The sequence below is a fragment of the Mobula birostris genome, chromosome 4 (genome assembly GCF_030028105.1).
Source record: "Mobula birostris isolate sMobBir1 chromosome 4, sMobBir1.hap1, whole genome shotgun sequence".
Classification (NCBI taxonomy): domain Eukaryota; kingdom Metazoa; phylum Chordata; class Chondrichthyes; order Myliobatiformes; family Myliobatidae; genus Mobula; species Mobula birostris.
In genome coordinates, this window is record NC_092373.1 from 190,538,170 (window position 1) to 190,548,567 (window position 10,398).

A 10,398-nucleotide genomic window follows, 5' to 3' on the forward strand; every position below is an offset into this window, starting at 1 on the left:
AAAAGGATCGAAAAGTAATCCGGGAAATTATAGGCCAGTAAGTTTAACGTCGGTAGTAGGTAAGTTATTGGAGGGAGTACTAAGAGACAGAATCTACAAGCATTTGGATAGACTGGGACTTATTAGGGAGAGTCAACATGGCTTTGTGCGTGGTAGGTCATGTTTGACCAATCTATTGGAGTTTTTCGAGGAGGTTACCAGGAAAGTGGATGAAGGGAAGGCAGTGGATATTGTTTACATGGACTTCAGTGAGGCCTTTGACAAGGTCCCGCATGGGAGGTTAGTTAGGAAAATTCAGTCGCTAGGTATACATGGAGAGGTGGTAAGTTTGATTAGACATTGGCTCGATGGAAGAAGCCAGAGAGTGGTGGTAGAGAATTGCTTCTCTGAGTGGAGGCCAGTGACTAGTGGTGTGCCACAGGGATCAGTGCTGGGTCCATTGTTACTTGTCATCTATATCAATGATCTGGATGATAATGTGGTAAATTGGATCAGCAAGTTTGCTGATGATACAAAGATTGGAGCTGTAGTAGACAGTGAGGAAGGTTTTCAGAGCCTGCAGAGGGACTTGGACCAGCTGGAAAAATGGGCTGAAAAATGGCAGATGGAGTTCAATACTGACAAGTGTGAGGTATTGCACGTTGGAAGGACAAACCAACGTAGAACATACAGGGTTAATGATAAGGCACTGAGGAGTGCAGTGGAACAGAGGGATCTGGGAATACAGATACAAAATTCCCTAAAAGTGGCGTCACAGGTAGATAGGGTCGTAAAGAGAGCTTTTGGTACATTGGCCTTTATTAATCAAAGTATTGAGTATAAGAGCTGGAATGTTATGATGAGGTTGTATAAGGCATTGGTGAGGCCAAATCTGGAGTATTGTGTTCAGTTTTGGTCACCAAATTACAGGAAGGATATAAATAAGGTTGAAAGAGTGCAGAGAAGGTTTACAAGGATGTTGCCGGGACTTGAGAAACTCAGTTACAGAGAAAGGTTGAATAGGTTGGGACTTTATTCCCTGGAGCGTAGAAGAATGAGGGGAGATTTGATAGAGGTATATAAAATTATGATGGGTATAGATAGAGTGAATGCAAGCAGGCTTTTTCCACTGAGGCAAGGGGAGAAAAAAAACAGAGGACATGGGTTTAGGGTGAGGGGGGAAAAGTTTAAAGGGAACATTGGGGGGTGGGCTTCTTCACACAGAGAGTGGTGGGAGTATGGAATGAGCTGCCAGACGAGGTGGTAAATGCGGGTTCTTTTTTAACATTTAAGAATAAATTGGACAGGTACATGGATGGGAGGTGTATGGAGGGATATGGTCTGTGTGCAGGTCAGTGGGACTAGGCAGAAAATGGTTCGGCACAGCCAAGAAGGGCCAAAAGGCCTGTTTCTGTGCTGTAGTTTCTATGGTTTTCTGTGGTTTAATTCCAACAGGTTCGTCAGGCTGGATTTTCCCTGAAGGAAACCATGCTGACTATGTCCTATCTTGTCCTGTGTCACCAAGTATGTTATCACCTCATCCTAAACAGTTGACTATTAACATCTTCCCAACCACTGAGGTCAGGCTAACTGGTCTATAATTTCCTTTCTGCTGCCTTCCTGCTTTCTTAAAGAGTGGAGTAACATTTGCAATTTTTCAGTCCCCTGGCAGCATGATTTCTGAAAGATCATTTCTAATGCCACCACAATCTCTAATGCTACCTCTTTCAGAACCCTAGGGTGCAGTTCTTATGGTCTGGGTGACTTGTGTACATTTAAGTCTTAAAGCTTTTTGAGCACCTTCTCTCTTGTAACAGTAACTACACCCACTTCACTTCCTTTATACACTACAACATCAGGCACACTGCTAGTGTCTTCCACAATGAAGACTGATGCAAAATACTCATTTAGTTCGTCAGCCATCTCCTTTTCCCTTGTTATTATTTCTCCTGCCTCATTTTCTCGCAGTCCTATATCCAATCTCATTTCTCTTTTATTTTTAACATACTTGAAAAAACTTTTACTATCCACTTTGATATTAACTTAACGGGATCCCTTCGAGCCACCTTTAAATTCTGTACATTCATTAGCCGACATATCTTCTAACTTCATAACCCTACTCTGAACCGTCAATGGTGATTCACTTAGAATAAAACAGCGCTGACTGAGATCTTCCAATTCATTCTTAAGACTTGCTATCATTTTATACTGATGCCTTACATTTGTTGCAGACAGCCAGAAAGCATCCCACCAGCAATCTTTTTTACCTGAGAGAACCCAATGATTTAGTCTAAGAAACAATGAGATGTCCCTTTTGAATCCCAGTGAAATCTAACTGGTCTGACCAATCTACCGGCATTCCACAACCCATCAGTAAGTTAGCAAGACTTCCAAAGCCCACACTATTATCTGTCCACCCTGGGACTCTGCATCTCTCATACCAGGGGTCCTCTCTTTTAAGTAACCTCTTTAAAACATTCGATTCTGCTCAAAAAGCCAGACCCTGCTCACAGTGCCAAATGTAATGTTCAGTCAGGTTCGTGGGTCCAGCAAGTGAGACAGGAAATGCACTGGCTTCAAATAGGTATATTAATCATTTATTTACAAACAGTAAAAATTTGACTAAACGTTGAGGTTCCCCAAGTTACAGACACAACAAAGCTGAATATTCAATAAACATACTTAGTTAAAAGTGCGCACAAAGCATACCTTCCCAATCATCATGTGCATTGCCTAAAGCAAAGGAACAAGGGAGCAAGCCCCTTCCCGTGCTTTTTTAGATACCCAGGATGTTTGAAACTGGACATGCCCCCCCCCAGTGTAGGCTGAAGGGAGAAATGTGCCATGTGTCCCATGTGGAATGAGAGTGTGTGCTCTGTGGACAGGTACTTAAATATTCTGTACCCCTTCAGGAGTGGTGGAGACGGGGCTATTCATCGACATGGCGGAGCGTGTTTACTTTGGAATGAAGGACGGAACCGTCTGCTGTCGGGATAGACTGTTGCACTGACGAACCACCAGAACTGAGTCTTCCTTTCAATATGAAGATCACTTTGCCTTAAACTTTCTGATTCAATAAGTTATCCTGCCAAATATCTTTTTTTTTAAAACATCGTTTCTACGCAGCCCCTGACAGATACTCAGCCTTGCGGGAGTAGCTGTTCACAGTTGCCTTATTTTGAGTTGTTCATTCTGGGTGGGGGCAACGTAGATTACTACCTCAGCCTCCGTGCTGCTGAATACAAGGCCCGGAGATGTGGGTTATATCTGTGCTTAGGTCGCGTGAAGATTAATGGACAGTGGGCTGAGATGCAACTCCCAGCAATGGGGCAGCGTATGTCTTTGAGACTTCTAGATTACGAGCTGCCTCTGTGGATCTGTGTCACTACAGAAGGGGCAGATGGAATGCGCAGATCTTCAGAAACATCGTGGAGTTGGCACTCCACTGTCATCTGGTTTACTGACCAGTTCTTGACGGAGACATTGATGAAGGGACACCTATCTCACATTGACAGTGAAATTGTGGTCAGGGATTTGTGAGCAGAGCCTAGGCTGTGTGCATTCCCATCCAGTTGTATTACTGCCTGTTGTTGCTAGGTACTGGTACCAGTGTCGACAGCAGCAATTGTGACTAGGTCAGGGAAGCCACGTGAGATGCTCCCTCTGACTCCCAGGGCAAGCACTAATTCGCTGAAGGTGTAAACCCTGGCTGAGAGGTATTCCATTGTTTGCAGATCCCTGGTGAACCAGAGATTGCTGTCTTGTCACTGTGGGAACTGACTTATTATTTACAGTTGCTAATGTCATTCGAGGTTTGTCTGAGCCTGGTAGTGGGTTCTCAGCCTTAAAGGTCCCATCACCACCGTCCTGCTTAGTGTGATCAGTGTTTGTTTTATAGATTCTCGCCCATCCTGCCGCTGACTGGTGCTTGGAAATTCTCAGTTAATTAATTCAATACACTTTTTAAAAAAATATATATAAAAATGCATCCTTTTGGAGATTTGCCCTTGTTGCGTTTTTTTTTTGCCTGTGTGTGCTTTATTTTAAATTGAATCCTGAACATAGTGATAATAAATTTAATAAAACAACTGACCCGATTACAGGTACATCTACACTGATATTGAAGGTGACTTCTCGTATGAAGGGTAACACACGCAAAATGCTGGAGGAACTCAGCAGGACAGACGGCATCAATGGAGAGGAATAAGCAGTTGATGATTCAAATGAGACCCCTCATCAGGGCTGGAAAGGAAAGGGGAGAAGCCAGAATAAGAACAAGCTGGAAGATGATAGGTGAAGCCAGGTGAGAGGGGATGAAGTGAGCAGCTGGGAGGTGAACGCCGGAAATGGTGAAGGGCTGAAAAAGGATGAATCTGATAATCGAGCACGGGAGAAAGGGAAGGAGAAGGAGCAGCAGAGGGAGGTGATAGGCAGGTGGGTAGATGAGAAGGGGCAAGAGGAGGAGCCAAAAATGTGGGGGAAAAAGGGGGGAGTGGTAGCATTCACAGGACGTTGGAGAAGGATGAAGGGTTTCTGAGTTTTTGTGGGCGAAAGGACTACTGTTCTATACGGAGAAGATCTCAGTGCTGTCCATCCACTATTCACTACCTGAGTACTACACCAGTGACCTGCTTGTCACATTGACAGAACCAGAATTTGAATCAAATTCATGAAAGATGTTGCTTTGTGGCTACAGTACAGTGCAAAGACATAAAGTGAGTAAAACTGCAAGAAAAGGAATGAAATACCAGGGTAGAATTCATGGACCATTCAGAAATCTGATGACTGAGGGATGAAGCTATCTCTGAATTGTTGAGTGCCGTATTCTGTGGAGGAGGAAGAGGAACAGGAAAAGTGTGGGGGAGTCTAGGATTAGAAGGCACAGCCTCAATAGAGGGACACTGATTTTATAACGAGAGGAGGGATTTCTTTAGCCAGAGGATCTATGGAATTCATTGCCCCAGATGGCTGTGGAGGCCGTTATTGAGTATATTTGAAACAGTAGTTGATTAGTCAAGATGTCAAAGGTAATGGGGAGAAGGCAGGAGAATGGGGTTGAGAGGGATAATAAGCTAGCCGTGAAGGAATGGTGGAGTGGGCTTGATAACCAAATTGGGTAATTCTGCTCTGATGTCTTATGGTCTTTTTTTTTAGATTATGAGGGCACTCAGTCCTCGTTTATTGTAATTTAGAAATGCATGCATTAAAAAATAATACAATGTTCCTCCAGAGTGATACCACGGAAACACAGGACAAACCAAAACTAAAACTGACAAAAACACATAATTATAACATATAGTTACAACAGTGCAAAGCAATACTGTAATTTGATAAAGAGCAGACCATGGGCACGGTATAAAAAAGTCTCAAAGTTTCAATAGCCTCATCATCTCACGCAGACGGTAGAAGGGAGAAACTCTCCCTGCCATGAACCTCCAAGCGCCGCAAACTTGCCCATGGTGCGCCAGTGGAAGCACCGGACCGCAGCGGACTCTGAGTCCGTCCGAAAACTTTGAGCCTCCGACATGAGCACCATCCTCTGCCAAGCGCTTCAACCCTGCCCCAGCCGCCGAGCAACAAGCAAGGCCGAGGACTCGGGGGCCTTCTCCTCTGGAGATTCTGGATCACACAGTAGCAGCGGCAGCGAAGCAGGCATTTCAGAAGTTTCATCAGATGTTCCTCCGTGCTCTCACATCTGTCTCCATCAAATCAGGATTGTGCACGGCAGCCTACTTGACAGATAGTTATATCGAGAAGAGGGCATATGTTGGATAATAAGGGTCCTTAGCGATGGATGCCAGCTTGAGAAACTGCCTCTTGAAAATGTCCTCAGTAGTGGGACTGTGATGGAGCTGGCTGAAGGGTAATAACTTCCTGGTGGTGTGAGACATAAGGCTCCAATAACTCCTCCCTATGGTAGTAGTGAGAAGAGAACATACCCTGGATGGTGGATGATGCTTTCTTGTGGCAGCACTCCTTCCTAGTAGATATGCTTGGAGATGGGGGCTGGGGGTGCTTTTTCTGTAATGGACTGGGCTGTATCCATCACTTTTTGTGGGCTTTTCTGTTCCTGGGCATTGGTGTTTCCATATATTAGGCTGTGATGCAACCAGTCAGTAAACACTCGACTGTGCATCTGTCAAAGTATATCAAAAGATTTAGATGACATGTCAAATCAGCACAAACTTCCAAGAAAGTTGAGGCACTGCAGCACTTGTTCTGTGCAATATCCCAGCTTCAGTCTAGCTTTGCAGCTGTACTCCCACACCCCTGGAGCCGTTACAGTGAATGAATAGCTAATGAACAGAACTTTTGAAAGAACTTGCCTCACTATGTTGTGCCAACTGCACGTCAGTTATTGTGTTCAGTTGTTCGGTTTCAGTAAACGCATCTGCCCACTTAGAGGAACTTAAGTTTCATATCTCAGCCAATGAAACAATATAGCACTGTTCAGGACACTCCATCTCAAAAGAGGATTGAAGTTCAGTCATTATCACGAAGTGTAGCAGTACTTTCAGCTTCTGAATTGTTCCCTTGAAGCTGACCATTTGAGCACTACCTTGCTATTTCACATTTGCACTATTTATATTGTAACTAATAGTGATAGTTTATATCATGTACTGTGCCCCTGCAAGGTACAGTACATACGTAAATTCATGACTTATGTCAGTAATAAAAAAACTGATTCTGATTCTGAACCATCAGCTCTCTTAGCAAGCACTTGAGCGTAAATTTCTTTCTGTGTACGTCCAGGTATCTGGAACTGTGCCTACTTAGCCAGTGTCAGCACCCTCTGTAACCTCTAATGGGAACTTAATCTTGTAGGTCCCATTCGGGGGGTCACTCAGAATTGGATTTATTATCACAGATATAAATGGTATGAAACTTGTTTTGCAACAGCAGTGCACTGCAATCCGGAGTAATATTTTCAAATCAGAAAGAAGGAAGTGTGCAATTAATCTTTTGAAGCATGTGTATTAGACAGCAAATTTGTAGGTGCAATATAAATTGTTGCATCCCACATAACCACTAACTCGCTAATCACAAATAATGAAAGGAATTGAGAGGATTTGGCGCTGGTAATACCAATAAACGTCAGATGGTGGAGCTGGTGAGCTCTTTCACCCCACTGCTCCCAAACTCAGCAACACCACTGTCAGGTAGGTGATGGAATTGCACGTGTTAACTTTTCATTTTATTGTTAAAGTACAGTATGCTTGTACAATTCTGATATTTGATTGCTCCAGATAGCTGTCGAAGAAGAAGAATTTCAGAGTTGTATACTTTAATAATATGGAAATTAATAAACATATTCAACAATTTCTGGCCAGGACCCTTAAGCAGAACTGGAAAGAAAAGGGGAAGATGCCAGAATAAGATGGTGGGGGATTGGAAGAAGGACAATCTAGAAGGTGATGGGTGAAGCCAGGTGGGTGGGGGAGGGGGATGAAATAAGAAGCTGGGAGGTGTTGGGTGAAAAGAAGAAAGGGATGGAGAAAAAGGAACTTGATAGGAGAGGAGGTGGACCATGGGAGAAACGGAAGGAGGAGAGGCACAAGGAGGAGGTGATAGGCAAGTGAGGAGAAGAGGTAGAGGTCATAGTGGGAAATTGAAGAAGAGGGAAAAGGGAGGGGAATAAATTACCAGAAGTTGAAGAAATTAATGTTTATGCCATCAGGTTAGAGGATATTGAATTGTGTAAGGTAAAGGAAACAAGTAGGGTAGTTATGGAAACTATGATGATTAAAGAAGAGGAAGTACTGGCACTTTTAAGGTATATAGAAGTGGATAAGTCTCTGGGTCCTGACAGGATATTCCCTAGGACCTTGAGGGAAGTTAGTGTGGCAATAGCAGGGGCTCTGACAGAAATATTTCAAATGTCATTAGAAACAGGGATGGTGCCGGAGGATTGGCGTATTGCTCATGTGGTTCCATTGTTTAAAAAGGGGTTCTAAGAGTAAACCTAGCAATTATTGGCCTGTAAGTTTGACGTCAGTGGTGGGTAAATTAATGGAAAGTATTCTTAAGAGATGGTATGTACAGTTATCTGGATAGACAGGGTCTGATTTGGAACAGTCAACATGGATTTGTGCATGGAAGGTCATGTTTGACAAATCTTATTAAATTTTTTGAAGAGGTTACTAGGAAAATTGATGAGGGTAAAGCGGTGGATGTTGTCTATATGGACTTCAGTAAGGCCTTTGACAAGGTTTCACTCGGAAAGTTCGAAAGGTTCAATCGTTAGGTATTAATATTGAAGTAGTAAAATGGATTCAACAGTGGCTAGGTGGGGTTGCCAGAGTGTAGTGGTGGATAACTGTGTGTCAGATTGGAGGACGGTGTCTAGTGGTGTGCCTCAGGGATCTGTACTGGGTCCAATGTTGTTTGTCATATACATTAATGATCTGGATGATGGGGTGGTAAATTAGATTAGTAAGTATGCAGATGATACTAAGATAGATGGAATTGTGGATAATGAAGTAGGTTTTCAAAGCTTGCAGAGAGATTTAGGCCAGTTAGAAGAGTGGGCTGAAAGATGGCAGATGGAGTTTAATGCTAATAGGTGTGAGGTGCTACATTTTGGTAGGACTAATCAAAATAGGACATACATGGTAAATGGTAGAACATTGAGGAATGCAGTAGAACAGAGGGATCTAGGAATAATGGTGCATAGTTCCCTGAAGGTGGAATCTCAAGTGGATAGGGTGGTGAAGAAAGCTTTTGGTATGCTGGCCTTTATTAATCAGAGCATTGAGTATAGGAGTTGGGATGTAATGTTAAAATTGTACAAGGCATTGGTGAGGCCAAATTTGGAGTATTGTGTACAGTTCTAGTCACCGAATTATAGGAAAGATGTCACAAAATTGAGAGAGTACAGAGGAGATTTACTAGAATGCTACCTGGGTTTTAGCACCTAAGTTACAGAGAAAGATTGAACAAGTTAGGTTTTTATTCTTTGGGGCATAGAAGGTTGAGGGAGGACTTGATAGAGGTATTTAAAATTATGAGGGGGATAGATTGAGTTGATGTGAATAGGCTTTTTCTATGGAGAGGAGGGGAGATTCAAACAAGAGAGTTAAGTTGAGAGTTAAGGGGCAAAAATTTAGGCATAACACGAGGGGGAACTTCTTTACTCAGAGAGTGGTAGCTGTGTGGAACGAGCTTCCAGCAGAAGTGGTTGAGGCAGGTTCGATTTTGTCATTTAAAAAAAAAGTTGGATAGGTAGCTGGACAGGAAAGGAATGGAGGGTTATGGGCTGAGTGCAGGTAGGTGGGACTAGGTGAGAGTAAGCATTCGGCACGGACTAGAAGGGCCGAGATGGCCTATTTCCGTGCTGTAGTTGTTATATGGTTATACGGTTACCTAGATGGAATATGAGGTGTTGCTTCTTCAGCTTGAGAGTAGCCTCATTGTGGCAGAGAGGAGGCCGTGTCAGAATAGGAATAAAAATTAAAATGGTTGGCCACCAGGAAATCCCACGGTCTGCGGATGGAGCAGAGGTGCTTAACAAAGCTGTCATCTAATCTATGTCAGATCTCAACAGTCTGGAGAAGGCTGCATTGGGAGCACCAGATACAGTAGAAGACCCCCACAAAATGCTGGAGAAACTCATTAGGCCAAGTAGCATCTATGGAAAAGGGTAGTCGACATTTCGGGCCAAGGCGTCGACTGTTCTTTTTTTCCCAAGATGCTGCCTGGCCTGCTGAGTTCCTCCAGCATTTGTGTGTGTTGGTTGGATTTCCAGCATCTACAGATTTGTAGGTGAAGTCAACAGTTCAGAGTTGAGGTTAGTAAAGTTGTCCTTGCTAGTTTAGGAGTGTGATGGTTGAAGGATAATAACTGTTAACATAGAAAATAGGTGCAGGAGTAGGCCATTCGGCCCTTCAAGCCTGCACCACCATTTATTATGATCATGGCTGATCATCCAACTCAGAACCCCGCCCCAGCCTTCCCTCCATACCCCCTGATCCCCGTGGCCACAAGGGCCATATCTAACTCCCTCTTAAATATAGCCAGTGAACTGGCCTCAACTGTTTCCTGTGGCAGAGAATTCCACAGATTCACCACTCTCTGAGTGAAGAAGTTTTTCCTAATCTCGGTCCTAAAAGGCTTCCCCTTTATCCTCAAACTGTGACCCCTTGTTCTGGACTTCCCCAACATCGGGAACAATCTTCCTGCATCTAGCCTGTCCAATCCCTTTAGGATTTTATACGTTTCAATCAGATCCCCCCTCAATCTTCTAGATTCCAACGAGTACAAGCCCAGTTCATCCAGTCTTTCTTCATATGAAAGTCTTGCCATCCCAGGAATCAATCTGGTGAACCTTGTTGTACTCCCTCTATGGCAAGGATGTCTTTCCTCAGATTAGGGGACCAAAACTGCACACAATACTCCAGGTGTGGTCTCACCAAGGCCTTG

The 10,398-nt window shown here is 43.6% G+C and overlaps 1 protein-coding gene across 1 annotated transcript in view; it reads left to right on the plus strand.

Annotated features, from left to right (window-relative positions):
* rpia (ribose 5-phosphate isomerase A (ribose 5-phosphate epimerase)) overlaps window positions 1-3,977 on the plus strand; it is a 52,254-nt gene extending 48,277 nt beyond the window's left edge. The window contains exon 9 of the mRNA XM_072256708.1: window positions 2,892-3,977. Coding sequence (XP_072112809.1) covers window positions 2,892-2,989 — 98 coding nt within the window. The 3' untranslated portion in view covers window positions 2,990-3,977. The remainder of the gene's footprint in view (window positions 1-2,891) is intronic.
* Window positions 3,978-10,398: the final 6,421 nt, after the last annotated feature.